The sequence below is a fragment of the Stegodyphus dumicola genome, chromosome 4, assembly GCF_044657685.1.
Source record: "Stegodyphus dumicola isolate Sdum_Otavi_A_Nest chromosome 4, ASM4465768v1".
NCBI classification, from domain to species: Eukaryota; Metazoa; Arthropoda; class Arachnida; order Araneae; family Eresidae; genus Stegodyphus; species Stegodyphus dumicola.
The window spans coordinates 245,369,304-245,388,453 of NC_140771.1; the positions used below are offsets into that span (position 1 = coordinate 245,369,304).

At 33.2% G+C, this 19,150-nt stretch overlaps 2 protein-coding genes across 8 annotated transcripts in view; one reads left to right on the plus strand and one right to left on the minus strand.

Annotated features, from left to right (window-relative positions):
* The window catches only part of LOC118201984 (uncharacterized), a 70,193-nt gene extending 58,193 nt beyond the window's left edge, over nt 1-12,000 (plus strand). The window contains exons 6-8 of one of the 2 annotated variants that reach the window (XM_085816172.1): nt 5,101-5,172; nt 10,467-10,527; nt 11,744-12,000. In XM_085816172.1, the coding sequence (XP_085672298.1) occupies nt 5,101-5,172; nt 10,467-10,527; nt 11,744-11,757 (147 nt within the window). In that variant the 3' untranslated portion in view covers nt 11,758-12,000. Of the gene's footprint in view, nt 1-5,100; nt 5,173-10,466; nt 10,528-10,612; nt 10,840-11,743 lie in introns of those variants that run through there. The other variant, XM_035374135.2, reaches the window with a different exon arrangement.
* Nucleotides 12,001-13,826: 1,826 nt separating this feature from the next.
* Nucleotides 13,827-19,150, minus strand: part of LOC118201985 (uncharacterized) — a 156,826-nt gene continuing 151,502 nt past the window's right edge. For 4 of the 6 annotated variants that reach the window (XR_015040902.1, XM_085816170.1, XM_085816168.1 and 1 more), the window contains one exon: nt 13,827-14,476. Coding sequence is in view for 2 of the 6 variants with exons in the window: in XM_085816170.1 (XP_085672296.1) it covers nt 14,445-14,476 (32 nt within the window). In the remaining 4 variants the exon portion in view is untranslated. Of the gene's footprint in view, nt 14,477-15,402; nt 15,586-19,150 lie in introns of all 6 variants that reach the window. The other 2 variants (XR_015040901.1, XR_015040900.1) reach the window with 1 other exon arrangement.

Genomic DNA, 19,150 nt, shown 5'->3' on the forward strand with positions numbered 1-19,150 from the left:
TACAGTCTATTTAACATTCAGTATATGCCTAGCTCGCTACACTGACGAGATATTGCCAAGCCGACAATGGTTTTGGCGACTAATTTTTCTCGCCAAATTTGGTAAGAAATTTCGAGAAGTCACCAATCTTTGCTACCGTTCGGTGACATTTTGGTTCGGTCCCTGTATAACTGTAATTTATACTGTAATTGATCCTTATATATAACTAACCGTATCTGCCTTCCAATAATTTCGGAAGATACTAGAGATTTCTTGGCGGCCGGGGAAAGCTATAGAAGACCGAAGAAAACATCAATTCTCAGAGCTGTCTTTGGAGTAATGAGATCTCCATGCAAGCCTAGCCTTTTAGATACACTTTGCATTGCAATGTGTTTAAAGAGGTTTCACACATGGCTACAGTCCCTGCTAGACAGGACTTTTCTGAGAAACGAGATTCGGGTAGCACTGGTTTAAACGGGAGGATTCCTAGAAAAAAGAGCTTCGCCTGAAGCGAAGTCCCTCCTACCTACGGAAAAATGTTGCGACTATGCGGTATGTTTTCAAACCTCACCCGAAAATGTCTCGGGTCCCGGGTAGAGACAACCAATCAGACAAAAGTTCTGCTTCTGAAGGATCACGTGATCCCAATTTGAGCGATAATCAATTACTGTTTGGCGTTTAAGTCTTTGTAGTAAGTGAAAATGGTAACCTAGCTACGTGTGTTTCCTGGAATTGCACGGGTTCTGAGAATTGTCCCTTTCGACGTCAAGTCCCGCGTAGTCGAAACATAATGTGATTGGGACCTAACGTTCTTAATAGTCTGAAGGATCACTACTGGTTGTACTCTGGGACACTGGGAAGAGCTAACTAAATATAGGCTTTCCTGCCTCGTTAGACTGAATAACATTACAGGTCCACTCCCCTTTAGGACAAGTCGCAGAGGCTCAACCTCCGCTATTGTCCCTCCAGGAGAGCAGCGCAACACCTGGCTTTTGCCAGGCAGCACTGTTCGCTTGATTTGCTACCTGCCAGTCGCTCGGGCTGCCCGTCGCAGTGGGTCATTACCCAGAGAACCGGGGGCGCTACCGCTCAGGACTTGCCAGACTCCAGGTCCGGCCAATAAATGACCTTTCCCAGGGCCTTCAGAACCACCAAGTTCATAAATTTTATACCCCCGTGGCTGAGACTGCCTGGGTACAGATCCTAGCAGTAGCTTCGCAGAATTCTCTATGTCGACCCCCGGGAGGGGGTACTGGGAAGAGCTGTACGAGTTTTGTAGAAAGTTCCAGAACTATGAAATGTTTCTTTGTGTAAAAATTAATTTTATGAAGGTATCATCTGTTCTGTGCGCATTCAATCTATTACGAACCGGTACGCACTTAACAATGTATATATTCTGTTCATTATTCTATGGCATTCATTGTTCTATATAATGCCCCTAGGTATTAAATATACATTTTTTAGACTTTTTTTCTATAGGACACTATTTTTTATATTCTGTCAGTAACATACACATTTAACTCTTGATTTTAACTGGCCGCCCCACCAACGATAAACGAGAGGTAAAATCGCTGAACACTGGTAGTTCCGACCTGGGTTCGAATGGGGTGGTTGCATGGGCATTTTCGTGGTTTTCCGCATGTGTAACATATGTATGAGCTAGTTTCCCTTCGAAAGTCCTTCACGAAGGCATCCCTATCCTTAGACAGATAGCCCTATTGGGCTTTGTCATAATAAACTAAAGCAAATCAAACCAAACCTGATTATAATTGCGCAGATTATCCTATTATGTCACTGATTACCCATAAATCATTCTCCAATGAACTTCCCAGGCAGGTATTGCAGAAGATGGATAAATTGTGATGCTTTAGCAGATTTTTTTAAATACACTATACATCAATGATCTGGAATGAAGCATCTGACAAAGTAAATTAAGAATTTTCTTTGGAAATGAGTAAAGTAAACTAGGCCTGGGAGAAATTATTTTTGCAGAAAATGCTTCCAGTCCCTAAGCTAGTGATAGTTTTAAAAAAAATTTCTTAATAATATCACTAAAAAGGGCAAATAGTCTGTAATATTTGTGAAAAGGCAGATTTTTTTAATTATCTACCAACAACTTATCTAAACAGCAAAATTTCGATAACGCAGTTACCAAAATATGTAACAAAACGTGGTTCCTTCGTAAGGTTTTATTATAAATTTAATTTTATCAATACTCATCATTGTGCCTCTGGCGACATAAAATCTCCAAATTATTATATAATTGAATATCCTTTAACAAAACAATATCTTATTAATTCTTTATTAAACAAAAATAGCATTATCTTAAAAGTTATGCCATTATGAATCTACTTTCTGCATTAAGAAAATATACTTGTCAACCGGTTCAAAGATATAAATATAATAGCAACATATCTCTTTTTACTTCCTTGTACGAAGTAAAAAGGATGTATTGTAATCGCGAAAGTTTCAGGCAGCATATTTCAACAAAAATATCCATTTTGACCGCTATCGAATGCAATTTAACGATGTTTTTGCGTGATATCTGTACGCAAGAACAGAATAAAATACTCTTTGATACAAAAGAAAATTTTGCTTATTACAATTTATTTATTTATTACAATTATCATTTAAAATATTAAAATTATTTATTTTTATAACAATTTACAATTATCATTGTAAAATAAATTACAATAATGTTATTATAATTACCATTATTATAAAATAGAAATTTTAAATGATTGTTACAATTTTATTACAATTATCAGTCATAATTTAAAACTATCATTTAAAATATTTAAAACACTTTGTGCTCATATTGTATGTACTCATATTTCTCTTAATTAACTGTCTGTCATTGCTAATGGTTAACATCCATAACCAGATAATTTTACCCTTTCTATTCCTTGATTAAACATTGTACCAATATATGGTGTCATTTATCTTATAATTTTCTTTATAAACGTTTTCTGTTGTTACTTGTCTTATTTTTATTGCATTTAAAAGCAAGTCGCAGGGACTGATTTTTTAGTCCAGCGTCTGAGCAGTAAAGTCACTCAACGTTGGTAGTTCGGTTCGAATACTGGCGAACAGGCTGGCTGCATGGATGTTTTCGTGTTTTTCCTCGCATATAACATGTATACCGAACATTTTCTCTTAGAAAGTCATCCATAAAGGCATCCCTCTCATTAAGAAGATAGCCTTGAGTGCTTTGAGTTATAAAACTGACGAAATGAGTGATGCCGTCGGTGGGATTCGAACTCCGGTCCTTCCAGTTGCCAGCCGGACATGTTTTTCAATTACACCACACAGACATATGGAAGAAAGATAAACCTTAAAAGTTTTTGAAATTTCTGTATGTGTGAGAGAAAAAGAATTTAATTCATAATTTTTCTAAATGCTCTGTTGATTATCTTTTCTCTTTATTTGAATTCATATGGCATAACTGTAAGCATTAAATACTCACAAAAATTCTCTTTCTGTAAAATTTGAGTTGGTTATAATGTCTAAGAATCACTTACACATCATCAATTATATAATTTTTGACCCTTTCTTTATTGAATAAATTTTAGTTGTGCATTTGAGGCAATTATTCCTAAGAAATTAAAATGTTAGAATTACTTAGGGAAAATAAAAGCATAACTACAGTTATTAACATGGCATTCTGCATATATTAATATTCTTTACATATTAAATATTAATTAAACTGCCTGAAACCACTCTAAAAATCTGCATGCATCTTCTACATAAGAAAGTCGCATTAGGTGCGATGACAATAACTTGTATTATACACTAAATGTCCGAAACTCTACACACATTTTCTGAAGATAAAATTTACTGAATGGATTATGGAAACCATAGATGAGTAAATAGTGTAAAACTCTGTTGGTGGCACAAGAAATGGAAAATGACAAGGAAAAAAACAATATTATTTGGCGTAAGGCTACGCAGCTTTATTGGATTTATTACTAGCCCAAAGGGGAATTTCCCAGAAGGGCTATTAATTTCGTTTTAACATTTTGTATCGGCCACTATAAAACGGTGTTTCACTTTTGAAATTGTTGCCACCAAATACTAGAGCCCTGCATTATATTTAAAGAAATTAAATAATGAAGAATCTGCATGAATGTGTGCATCATTTTCGCACAGTGAGAAAGCAACGGCACCTACAGCCATGCAATTCTGAATAATGTAGTTCTCCGCTAGAATTTTTTCTTAATTAAAATTCCACTAAAAAGATCTCCACTAAACTTGTTTTATTATCTATTTCATATTTTGTAAAACTTAAACCAATTTTTGATTAACATACTCAAGACTGTACCGAAAAAAACATTTTTATTTTTATCATTTTAACGCACGTGAGATTGTGTATCAGAAATTCTAAAGATATGCTCTTCTTAAATTACTTTGCGATAGTGCTGTTGAATTGAATGTTATGGTTTTGGTTCGAAGAACATGATATTTAATAAATAAAGGTAACGCACAAAAAGTTTTAAAAAAATGATTTTTTGGGTGTAATATAAAATCTAAAAGCTTTCAGATTTTTTAAAAAACTGTTATTTATTTATTTGAGGAATTTACAAAGCATACTAGTCACAAAGCAGTGAAGAAGTAAATATATTATGCCATGAAGACTGTAATACAGAGAATTCCACTACACAAAATGATTGAAAACGATAAAATATGAATATTAAGAACTTATTACCTAATATATTTTCAGTCATAAATATATTTCTCCATATTTTATGTATCTTATTTTTATATAGTCTATGTTTCTTTATATTATTAAATATATTTATATATATTTTATTATTAAATATATTATATATATTATTATTAAATATATAATTATATTTAATGATATAATTTATTAAATTGTTAAATGTTAATTATTGACTGTATGAAATATTTTGAAGTATTTTTAAATCATCGGATTATCGAAATTTTACTATATTTCTTTAGTTTCATTGTTAAGTGTTCAATCAGTGCAATTAACATCAGACCTTTTCTTTCTCTATTTTGAAGTCCAAATTTCGAGTATACATTTTTTTTATTTTTTAACTTTTAAAAAAATTTTAAATTCTTATCTGATAAAATTTTGCTTATAATTAACTTTACCAGGTAAAACAAAGTCCTCTTGAAAATATTCTAATTGGAGGGATAACAATAGGAGTTCTTTTCTTGCCTCTCTTAGTAAGTATAGCTACTTATTTATAACTGCGATTTGAAATACTGAAGAATAATATATTTATGCGCATTTATTATATTATTTATGTTATTATATATTTCTCTCCATATAAAAACATGTGAAAAATAATAATAAAAAATAACGAATTGTTTAAAATAATATATAAGAAACAAACGAGATGAAACTGGCAACTAAAACACACTTTTCACTTTTTTGTACAAAGTAAAGGAAATATTGTAAACTCGGAAAATTTCGGATATCATATTTCATCGCCATTCTGACCGCTCTCGAATCCATTTGAACGATTCCTTTGCGCAATGTCTGTACATACAGACAGAATAAAGGATTCTTTTTTCAAAACTGATTGTAAAATGGATTTAAATGAATTCAGAACAGATTTTTTCATGGTGGCTGTACGAATGTACATATGTATCTCGCATAACTCAAAAGCAAGTAGCCGTAGAAAGTTGAAAATTTGTATATGGGACTGCTATGTTGTGCACTCTTTTTTGCAATTGGCCACACCAAACGCATATGTGCATATATTCCCATCTGTTACCCAGCTTGGTAAGTTCAGTTTTTTTTTTTTAAATTCTTACATGTTGGTAAATTATGCATTTTTTGCTTAAAAGTGATTGAATTATGTTGTTCTTATGTTAAAGTTTTTCTGCTTTCGGTTAATCTGCATGCAATAGTTTTAGAATTTTCAACAGTTTAAAAGTTTAAAGGTCGCTAGGCCTAATGTAGAGGCTATTTGTTTACATCTGAAGCTCTCACTAGTATAGTGAATTAAGTCAGTTAGTGCACCAACTTCGGTGTCTTTTTGACCAGTGGGACCAGAAGTTAACTTAAAATGTTTGTGCAGTGAAAATTTTGTCTTTCCATCCATTGGCCATATTGATTGTTTTGGAGTAAAAACTAATTTTAATTACAAAAATTGTTTTCTTTAAATATTTTTAACTGTATTTGTTGTGTTAGATTATTCTGTATTTTAAATTCTTATCGTTGAAATATGATACCCGAAATTTTTCGCGTTTACAATAATTCCTTTACTTTGTACAAAAATGTAAAAAGTGTATTTTAGTTGCCAGTTTCATCTCATTTGTTTCTTATACATTATTTTAAACAATTCATTATTTTTTGTTATTATTTTCCACATATTTTTAATGAAGATGTTTTGAGTTTTTATGTATTTTTGCCTTGCCGCAAAGTAAGAAGCGAATTGATTGAATGAGAAGTATGTCTCAAATGAAAGCTAAGGAAACAAATTTAAATGAAGTGCAGCAGAAAAAACTGTACAATTTAATAGGACAAGAAAATCATGTGGTGTGTATATCGGATATTTTTTAATGCACAGATTTTTAAATTATGTCTATCAAGCACAAAAAGGTTAAAAATATTTACCCTTCATAAATTAAAAATATTACAGGTACATTTATATCATTGCCAGCTAAGGGCTCACCGATATTTCTAATAACTGTGCCAAGTAAAGAGGAAGGAACTGATTCTTAATATAGTTCTACAAAAAGGTAAACAGCTATAAATTAGTTTATTCAAGGAGTGAAATCAGAGCAACATGCATAAAATTTCAGAGCTAGTTTCGATGGTCTGAATAGCCTGATTTCCTTCCTGTCATTCTTATTGCATGAGCTCTGGCTTCTCTTTCGTCATTTGTAGCTCTGCAGCTGAAGAAGATATTTAAACCTTCGAAACTAGTCCTGCAATTTTATGAATATTACGCTGATTCATGCTTCTTTAAATCCTCCAATAATCGTTATTCAGTGTGTTAACTCAAATTTGATTAGATACACTCCCAGATTCTCCTTGACACTCCAAGAATATCACAGATCACCAAAAACACTCACAGAGGAAATGCTAAAGCACTAGCTCAGCAGGTGCTCATTACAGATTTTCAATGAATAACAGAACATACTGATTTTTGGTTCCAATGCAACAGATACATAAAAGATAACCTTTGTTGCCAAGCAGATATATATCTGTTGCGAAGCAGATAGCCAGAGCACTCCCAGAACCTTTTGAAAAATCCTTCCTATGGCCTCTGAAAACATATTTGCTCGATACCTTCAGAAATGACTACATATCTTCTGTAACTTGGTGACTCAAATTGTTTTCAAACATAGCAAGAGGATTTAAATACACTTCCCGAGATTGAAAATGCAACACCAAGAAGGAATGGCCAAAAAGTGATGAAACTCGCCAGACAGAGAGACAGCAACGAACAATAAGCGATCTTTATTTCAAAATGATATGCACAATACAGAGCGAGAACAGCATTTCAGTAAGTTGTAGGACCACCTTAGGCGGCGATATACGAAGGTATAGATATAGAGTCTACATGAAGGTATATACATCTAGGTATAGAGTCAATGAGACTACGGATTGTGTCCAGAGGAATGGCTTCAACCAATTACCTCCATTAATCTTCTGAACGCAACAATTGCAGGGTCTGCAAATGGCGTCCAATCACGTCCAAATGTATTCAATTGGTGAGAGATCAGGAGAGAACGGTGGCCAAGGAATCATCTGTTAACGTTGCACAGCACATTGGCTGATCCGCGCAGTGGTGTGGTCGTACGTTATCCTGCTGATAAAGGGCATTGGGCACTCCCTGAAGCTAGGGAGTGTTACCGGCCACAACACATCATCCACGTATCAATGGGCCATCATAGTGACGAAGTAGACGTGACCTCGAATCATATACAATTGTGCACCCAAACCATGATGCTTCGCTCATGAGCAGTAGAGCGTTCCACAATTGCTGCAGGATTGGACCATTGCGGATTGGCGTCTATGATGGCAGTCAATGGCAGTGTTCTTAATGGACACCATGAGTGCAGGCCAGAGCCACCAGTCAACAGCAAATGGTTCTGATCAATACAGGAACATCCAGGGTGTCTTGAACATGCTGCACAATGGAGGTAGAAGTAGCTTGCAGGGTGCGCTACCGTTTGTCATCGAAGGCGTAAATCCAGGGTCTAGGACTTTTCACCGTCACCATTTCACCATGGCTGTTTCTCCGTCAAGACATATTTTTCTCTACATCTTGCCATATTATTACCCTCGTATTAAATTTATTTAGTTTAATAATTCTGTTTATCCTTTAGATACTTAATAAAGGCTGCTTTTAATATATATGTATATAGTTATTTACAAGTATGAGATATAAAGAAATTGCACATAGTTGGGAAATTACGTCAGTATCAAAGAGAACCGGGACCAAACTTCCGATACAACGGAAGTTATATTATCGATTTTAAAATTATGCGAATACAATATTTACATGATTCATTCAAAGTTTCTTGAAATTTTAATCGGCAAATTCAGAGAAATCACTCATGCAAGCAGAAAATTCCCATTTCTATGAAATCTGAATGGAAAACAGAATTGCTTTGAAATCTTGTCGGCACCTTACTCTCTCAATATTAATATCTCATGTAATGGTGTATTTGTATAAAACTGTACACAAAAACATTTTATGTATTATTTTATATAAAATGTTTATCAAATTAAATTACTGCACTGAACAAAGTTATTAGTTTAAATCAACTTAAAGGCAAGATATAATACAGTCGTGTAAAGAAAAATATGTCTTAATGGCGAAACGGGCTGGCGGTGAAATGGCCACGGCAAATAATCCCATTCCATCAATCCACGCGTGCTGACGTTGCTCACTCGGCAAGGAGATGTGGCACCCCTCGAACTTGCCACATCTCCTTGTTCCAACCACAGCCGGTGCATTGTAGACGCGTCCAGGTGTAACTGAGATTTACGTATGGATCAAACTGCCCTTCTCAGTCCGATCACCATGCCCCTCGTAAAATCGTCTGTCTGCTGGAACTGCCTCTGTTAATGACGGCCTGGCATTTTCTGCTATTATACGTGCCCTCTGAGAGAAGAACAAATATTCTATGATAATTTTCCTAGCAGAAATAACTGCACAAAAATTTAACATTCTGTAGGTTCCTTCCCTTATATCTTCTTCAACGTGCACTGGAGAGCTGTGCATTCGCATAACTCGGTGACGTGCGTCTGTCTACTCCTGAAATTTTCAGGCCACTCCTTATGCATTTTTGACTTGCCGCGAAACGAGAAATGATTTCAATGAATGAGAAATCTATCTCTAATGAAATTCAAAGAAATAAGTTTAAATGAAATGCAGCAAAAAATGCATGTAGTTTAATATTCCATGCAGGGAAATCATGCAGTGTCCACATCAGATTTTTTATTTTATCAATTACATTAATATGAAACGAAGCAATGAGTAGTGATGTGCACTGAAAATTTTAAGAAAGGACTCGCAGAAAAAATTAACAAATTCTAACTAAATACGTTTTACAAAAACAGTTTATACAAATAATTATGCAGAACAGTTATTTGTTCTGTCCAGCGAAGGGAGCGAATGGTAAGTCGCTGAAAACTGGTAGTTCGGTCGGGTGTTCAAATCCTGGCGAACAGGCTGGCTGTATGGGTGCTTTCATAGTTTTCCCCATGCGAGCCCGTTTTCCTTCGAAAATCCTCCACAAAGGCAGCCCTTCCATTACGCAAATAGCCCTCGAGTGCTTTGCCATAATTAAATTAACCAGATCAAACTATAAGAAAGTGTTTTAAAATAAGGAGATTTAAAATAAGGCATCTTTAAATTAAAGAAAATAATAATAAAATTACAGGGATTTCATAAATGAACAAGTAAATTTCATTATGTAACACTATTAATATGGCCACACTACTTAAGATTACATCATGAACACAATGCACTTTCTTTCTATACACTGGCTTAGCTGGACTCCTGCATGCTGCTCTCTTGGTATTGCCAATCTATCAAAAATATAAATATTTTGAAATAGGCACAAGTGGAGTGCCAAGTGCCACCCATCCGGTCTCCGGTCTAGTAGTTAGCATTACCGACTGCCCTGCCTGGTTTTGAATCACATAGAAGGCATGGATGTTTATAAATAGTGTCTGTGTGGCATGGGAGCACTCTAAATATGCAGCCAAAGTCCTCTCCAGAGGTTGATGGTAGGGGCTGAGGGGTGGGTGATCCGCAGACCCGTGCCTTTAGCGTCTATCAAAATTAGTGCAGTAACTAAGCTAAATACAGTTAATTGTTTCTAGAATAATTTTTCATCTATATATATCTTTCAGATGTGCTTAATGAAATTGGTTTGAATGGCTTGAAATGTTTTCATACTGGGAGTAAATATTCTCCATTAAATCAAATATTAGTTATTTTATTTTAAAAACCATTAATGTTTTCCCACTTTTTTTTTTCCAATCATAGATGTACTCTACGCTTATAGTTATATCCCAGTTTGAGGAACTATTCAACAGACCTGATAAAAGTAAGTACGCTTTTATTTATTACATTTCCCCCAACAATATACTTTATATTAATCATGGAAATTACCTTTACACATCTCGCTTCAGTTCCCCTGCAGAAACGAAAAAGTAGCAAGTCTCTTCTGTGTGCACAAAGCATGGATTCATCGGGAAGTTCAGAGACAAGCACTGGAACACTAGTCTAATGCCATTTGAAGCAAATAATCATATAGTTCAGCATCCTTACATTCTCAAAATATACAGAATAACATTTATTGTTGGATATTAAAATAATTCCAGAGAAAATTTACAAATAAATATATATTTTTAACAAACTATGCTTTATTCCTTGATTTATCTTAGACTGTCTTCTCAATTTCTAATTCAAATTATCATATGGAAAAGGTGACATTTTGAGCCATTTTTAATTATCTTAACTTGTAAATTCAAGAAAAAATTATACTTATTACTTCTTTCTATGAAGTAAATTATGTTTTGTAATCATGAAAAATTTAGGGTATCATATTTTGAAGAAAATGCCCATTTTGATCCTTCCTGAATCCATTTGGCTGATCCCCCCCCCTCATGATGGCTGCACATACACACACACTGAACACAGAATTAACAACTCTTTTCTCCAAATCGGATTGTAAACTGGATTCAATCCCCCCCCCTGATGTCTGTATGTGTATAAATATACATAGAAAGAGAGATCACAAAATTGTTTTGGTCTTTGTGTAAAATAGGTTCTAAATTTCTTACTTTTTGCCTCTTTCTCTCTATATATAAACACCCCTTTACACAGCTTAAAAGTACTTACCCGGCCTTTATTTTTGCAATCACCGGTCGTATTCATATGCTTACAATCACAGAAGTATTTTAAATGACAAAAATATTCATGTTTTGGTCAATTAAAAAAGACAAGTGACAAGTAATGAAATCTAACTTTGAATGCGATCTCCTTTTCCCATAGGACAAAATTGACCGGTATATTTAATTTCAAAATTTTTAATTCATTTTCAACTTGTCTCGAAAGATCGCTTCCTTAAGTTAGAATAATTCGAGGAAATAAGTTTAAATGAAGCGCATAAAAAAAGATGTGTATAACTTAATAGGCCATACAAGGAAGTCATACAATGTCCACATCAGATTTTTTTAAAAAATTAATATCTCTTGAGAAAATGCATTCAAGTTAAAATGAAAATCATTTCATGAATGGTAATATGTCCCATTTTCCAGTTTACAGACAGTGAACATCCTCTAGTGAGAAGTGGAAATGCAAGAAGCGCACAGTATTGTTACTTATTGCTAAAATAAAATATTACAAGATCAAAAGATTTATGTGGTGAAATTGTGGAACCCGTCTAATTTAGGGCTCCAGTGGACTCCGGTTAAATTATGATTTACCTTTTATGAACTGAGAAGTACCCAAAGCCAAGCTCTGGAGCAGTTTAAGCACAGATGAAGAATTCTTTTACAATAATCACATACATAAAATAAATATTTTACTCAAAATAAGATGCAGGCTCAAAATAGTTCAATATTAAAAATACAGTAAGACTGATCTTTCTTTTCCATATTTCTCTTGCCTTATATAAAGAACCACAATTTAATTTAAATTTTGAATAGAAATTTCAACAACTAACTATAAACCTAAAAGAGAAAATGCAGTTTATGTTATCTTGAGGTAAAAGTAAATATATATTGTATAGTATTTTAATGCTCCTCTGATCATACAGTGGCCAGGTGACCCCACTGTGATACCACAGGACCTGGGTTCAAATCCCAGAGAAAGCATGCTTACAATTGTTCTCCCTTCGTAGGAGGCAACACTGGTTGCCTCTTAGGTGCCTCCACAATAAAAGGGCCACCACTTCTGTCCTCTCAAAGTTGCCAGAGTCAAAAAGGGAAATACCTGGCTGTTGGGAAAAAGAAACTTTTTCTTTAATATCTATAATTTAAGAGCAACATTTGGATATCTGATATAAACGCAAAGTTTGAACATCTGAGGCCAAATTTTTTTAAACAGTTCTAAAAAAGTATGCAGAATAATTTCTTCCTCATGTAAAATTTTACAGTTTTAAGACCACCATATTTAAATTTGCTCGAGCAAGTTTAAAGGTGCTTTAGTAATGCGAGTTTTTCCAGCTAGCCGTGACAGTGAGAGTAACTCACATTGTTAAATACAATTGGATTAGTATCACATTACTGAATATTATTAGGTGGAATCGTGTTGCATATTTTAGACATTCTATCATATTTATGATCATATCTCTCTTTTGACTATTGCATGCTGATAGTTCGACATACATTCAAAGTACAAAAATGCATTAATTGCATGATGTTTTCATGAATTTTAAATTGAAAGTAAGAGGCAGTTTTTCTTGAAACGTTCTCCACGAAGTTATCCTTTTGCTAGGCGATACCATATGCATAGATTTTTCATATGTTTTATAATTGCATATTATTTTATTAAAACATTTTTCAATTTACGTTTTTTTTAAACCAACGGCGGGCCCTCAGCCGACTTCGGTGTGGCCACTACTAAGGCAAAAAATGGTGGTCACTTTATTATGGAAGCATCTAGTAGATGGGCCACCTTTGCCTCCCATGAAGGGACAGACAGTTCAACCATGTATTTTCCGGGATTTGAACCCGGGCCCTTTGGTATTGCAGTCAGCTCCCCTAACCAATATAAGGTCTGGGCGGCATTTTAATAGAAAGCATAATTATACACTTATTATAATTAGTAAAAATTCGACATACCACCTGAATTACTTTCTGTTATCAATGCCATCAGACAGTAGGTTGTATTTGTTTGCAGGATATTATGGAATGAAGGTAAATGAAAAAGTCTCAAAACTATAATCACACTCGAAAACTGATAGACATTGGGATAAAATTGTATTAAATCTCACTTGTTATAGTAGGCATCGTAAGTTGTTTCCTAACGTGTCGATGTTGTTTCATTGTCCACACTAAGCTCCTGCAAATTCATCTGAATCATGCACATAATCGAGAAGGCACATACAAAATGTTATTCACAGTTTTCATTAAAAAAAAGCCATCGAGATCATCTGCAGAAATTTTTTAAATAAATATTTTAAGCACATTATGTTATATTACTCGACTTGTGCAAAAACGATTTAATGAACTTGCCTATGCCTTGCTTTGACAAACATCAAGTATTTAATATTTTAAATTGTATGACGATTATGAATATTGTTTCCAAAACAAAATACTTGCTTCATTCAAAACTCTGCTTAGGTTTACTTAGTTAAGAATATCACATAAGCAAAGAGATAAATAATAAACATGAAACTAAAATGCAGTTTTTTTTTAATTAATTGGACACTGTACAATATTCACAAACTGAACTCAGATTGTTCAGATCATTAAAATTAGATTGTCCTTTAGATAAGTTTATTAAACACATGAGATCAAACTTTACAGACAAAAGATGGAAAAATAAATTGAAATTAAGGTATTCTCCCAATAGCTGATCTATCTTACTTAACTGTCTAGTTACTCAACAGGTTGATAGGTGACGTCACTAAAATTGTTGTTTTTATGCATTTTTTTCTTCCAGTTATTGCATTTGCTTCTTATTTCAACTCTTTGAAATGCAAACATGAAAAACATTTCTATTTGAGAGTAAATTGATAACAAAGCTTTGAAGACAGCATTTTAAAAACTATTTGCAAATTCAATGGAAAAATTGCATGCGAAAGAAATGATAACAACAAACATCACTTTTACAAACAAATTAGTTCGAAAAAGAGGTGGCGCCACCTAGTATAAAACTGATGAAATTCGGTAGATCACCAGTTGGGGCAATGCGGGAATTAATTTTAATAGTCTTAAGAACTGAAAATTTTTTACACATCGTACAAGATAATTTTTAAAATATACCAGGACTGAACACGTAAGTTAGAACTTATCATATCCCATCACCTCGAAGATGTCGTGAAGCTGAAAAGAAAAAAAATACAGATATATAATATATATGTATAGTTAAGTCAACTCAGCAATACGTACAGAAATTATCAGTTAATAAAAACTGTAGAAGTTCAATAAATGATATTAGCTACATTATTTTCAATCTTTATTAATATTCCCCCCCAGTAAATTATTGTTTTCAACTGTCATCTCAGATGCAATACAGTAAGCTTTTTAGAATCACTTCTGTTGCAAACATTTATGCGTTTCTAAATGGCTGAGTTTAATAAACGACAATTTCAGCATTATAAATAGTGATACCAGCAGTAAATTTATCTCGTAAAACAGTACCCAATAATTAATTTAAAAATACATATAATAAATTAAATTATTAACACCTTTATGAAATTTATTTTTCAATTATTTTTTGAAAAATGATAATTGAACACTTTGTAACAGAACTGTCTGGATGTAACCAAACTGTTTTATTGAACGTCATCTAGTGGCAACAAGAACAACTTACAGCAATTCATCTTCAACTGCAATGAGGATAAGTCTTCCAAAATTATGTCTCCGTGACTCGAATGTTAAGTACTCTGTTTTAGTTTGTGTTTTGTTTTGATGTACATTTTTTTTGTAACCGCTTCTGTGCTCTGTTAATAAATAATTTTAGAGCTAGCCGGAGTCAGAACTATTTGGTTGGAAATGAACTATTGTAGCAAATTACAGCTAGTAGCGATGAGAACAACTTAAGCAATCGACCTCCAGTGGTGATGAGGATAGGTTCTCGAATATTATGTCTTTGACTCGAATGTTAATTCTAAATGTTAGGTGTTTGGCTTTGGTGTAGATTTTCTTTGTAATTATTCCTATGCTCTATTAATAAATACTTTTAGAGTTAGCTGGCATTTGTGTTTATAGGAAAACGGTTACAACCTGAAAAATTTTTGAAAACTTACTTATTCTTGTTTGTTTTGTAGTACTCATCAGTAGTTCTTCAACTGCAGTCTCAGGTTCGTGAAAATGCTAATAGGTTCTGATCAGTACTTTTCAATTCAATTGTTCTTACAATTTCCAGTGGTTTTCTAGATGAAGTTGGCATTTCACTTTCTACAGTTCTTTCTAAAAGTTTCTATAATATCCTGTTATAATATAACATAATATCTTTGAATATGTTGTCTCAATATTTCTCTCAAATGCAAAGTATTCTACAAACAAATCTTTAACTTTCTGCACTGAAGTGTAAAACATTGGCTATAGCTTGCTATTCTTCTGAGGTTTCTTCTAAATAAAAAAACCACATTTTCGAAACCAATCTTTCAATTGTGTGCTGAGAGATCCATGCTTTGACTACAATATGCACAGCCTCTATCAAAGATATCAATTTTTCATAACTAATACTTTTCACAAGATGCAATTTTGCTTACTGCTTTTCATCCATGAGTTCTTATTGCTATGACAAATTAGGGGTAAATTCCAAGTTTTTCTGCTTTTCCCAATACCCAGCTATGTTTCCTGAATTGTTGTATCTATATTTTATTCTAATACAATAGACACCGCTTAATGTGACCGTGGGTAATGTTATCAAATGGATATTGTTATTCCATTGCCAAAGTCCCACCTGTCTGTATGTGGCAATGTATTGCTTACTGCTATAAATAAATTGGTTAATGTTATCAAAATATTATAAAATGACTTTTTTAAAGTGAAGTAAATTCGACATATAATGTCAAAATAAATTTTTTAAATTGCACGACTCAGAAAAGTCACCATGTGAAGGATTACATTCCCAAATTGATAGATTTTCAGTTTAGTCAACCATTTTAGGCAAAATAATAGCCTTTTGAATCATTTGCTGCCAGAGTTTGACTAACTCTTGATTTTGAGAGGGATCAAACATTGGTCTCTCTTCTATAGGAATGAAAGAATTTTTGGCATATTCATTTTTTCTCACGAAAATATCTATAATTTAGATTGGCATGTTCTCTTCCAGTTTGATTAAGTCAATGATGTAAAAAGTAAACCGTTTCCGAAGTTTTACGAAGATCTGTTAGACTAAAAAGTTTAATAAATCTTGAATTCTAGATAAACTTGCTCATACGGGCTAAAATTTCTTTTCGCTGTATATCAAGCTTTACAATTTAATCACTGTTCTTTCCTAGCAAGGGGTCATTTTTCGTTCTGTTTAGTCATTATTATCATTCTTAATAACATTTACTCTTTTTAAACATTTTAAAAATATAGAGCCTAGTAAAAGGCATAATGATATGAATCTATGGATTATTAGACCGCTGTGACCTATTTCCTAAAACTAGACAACAGAATGCTGCAATTAAATGCTTCACAACTCCTTCAGAAGCTATAAAGGTTTTGTTCACAAATAAAGGAAAATCGAAATAAAAACTGAAGCTAATGAGTAGTGGGGTTGGTTACATTGCTGGAAAAGCACTGAAGGTTTGGCTTAAACAGGTTCATGAAAAAGATGCAACATCCTACAGATTTGTACACAAAAAGCTAAAAAATTACTTGGAAAAAAGGGGAAATACGATTTTCTAGCAATCTAAAGTTGCTTTTAGCTGGTGGAAGAAAATATTGTTTACAAACATATTAACAGCAAAGAAAAAAATGCTGATTTAACTGCTGAAAGAACATGTTGTCAAATTAATATCGTAGATGTCAACAACTACTAAACACATTTTTGAAATGTCTACAAAGTCAACAACTACTAAACACATTTTCGAGAAAATACGCAAATTTTATGAAAAGATTCCACAAATTACAAACCCAAATATAGTTGGTTTCAATAAGCGAAAACTAAAGATAGTGAAAAAAAATTTCAACTGAATTAAAATTCGACATGGGCCAAGAAAGTGAACTGAAATGAAAATTCGAGAAGATTCATTCATCGAACTCAAAATTCAACTAATGCAAAGGAAAGCTAAAAATTACATTGCGCAATTCTACATTCTGTTTTTCAGTTCGACTAATCGAAATTCTACAGCATCAGGGGCAGTGCAGCTACACAATATAACGTATAGCTTAGGGCACCCCCCCCCCAAAAAAAATTGAAATACAGTATATAGTATTTCAGACTTATACCGGGCCCCATATCTCAAATAGCTTAGGGCCTTATCAAGTCTAAATCCGGCTATGATTAGGGGTATTGTAAAATTTCATGTAATTTGGTTGCAATATTTATTTACGTAACTTTTCCAAATAACATTTGATGTAATCCAGTTGACATACACTTTTCAAAAATATTTCAATCTCATCTTTATGCTGAAAAAAAAAAAAAGATGAATGAAATGAATCATACATATTCAAAAAAATCCATGCCTTCACTAGTCGCAGAAGTATCTGCTGACGAGACTAACAAATTTTCATCACTAGAAGAAACACCTTTCATAGATGATGGTTTAGATATATCCTCAGAAGTAGAATGAGTAGCTAAATCCGAAAATACAGCATTTTTTACAAACGTCGTACACGTATCTTTTGAATTTTCACTACATAGACTACCTACATTTGCTTCTGAAAATTTAGGTAATGAGTGTTTACCATCATCAGCAGAACCATCTAATATTTTAAAAAGAAAATCAAATAAATTTTAAAAAATTTCCATTGAATATTACATACAAATATCAAATACACACATACATAACAAAATTGAACACAGAAAACAAAATATTTAAAAAGCAAATATATAGAATCATTAGGTTATATCGATGTAAGAGCGTGACAAATTTACAGTGTCCATGTGGGGATTCGAAGTCCGGACATCCAGAATATGCGACCAGCTTGCTACCAGTTTGTTAAGTTTAGGATTGTGTATCCATAGACCGCCAATAGATGGCGGTAGTGTTTGTTTGTAAAAAGAAACTGTGATGTCAATTTTGTATATGTATCAGTTCGTCTTTGGTGTTCATGAATAAATGTTGTGTGGAAGAACGCTCCTCTGTTTATTACTTTAACTGCGATCCAGTCTGATTTATATTAGAGATTTACACATATTTTGTTTACAGTTAACACTGCGAAAGCATGAGGAAAGGAAAGAGAAACTACCTTACATACTCTCCCCTTTTATAGGCGAATTGGGGATAAACAAAACCTAATCACCAAATCCTGAGTTGGTGATGAATTATCCTACCTTTCTGCTTTGAGTGCCATTATAAAATCTTTTAGAATTTTTTTATGTCAGGAAACTGAAAAAATCTTCAATGCTTTCGCCGGGATTCGAACTCTGGACCTTCTGAATACGCGTGAAGCATACTACCAGTTACACATGAGGAAAGAGGGAGTATATAAACAGTTAGTTAATTTCTTAAACCAGAATCCTAACAGTTTCTTAAATTCTTCAGATCTTTATTAATAAGAGCTTAATATTCGAAGATTTAAGTGAATTTGAAAATGTGTTGAAAAAAAATTCACAGTTTCTTCTAAAAGTATTTATATTTATTATTACTTCTAAAAATATTTATATTTATTATTACTTCTAAAAATATTTACATCTGTTGCAAATAACTTTCTGGAGATAAACATTAGCGGCAGTTCTTAAGCCTTACGCGAGTCGGCAAATTAGTTCGCAAAAATGGAAGCTGCATAGATATCAGTTCAGCCATTATATGCAGAAAAAATGATTGCCCTATTTGGAAATATCGAATTAAGTTCGTATCAAATTATCACGAAAACTCTTTAGAAGTCGTGGAA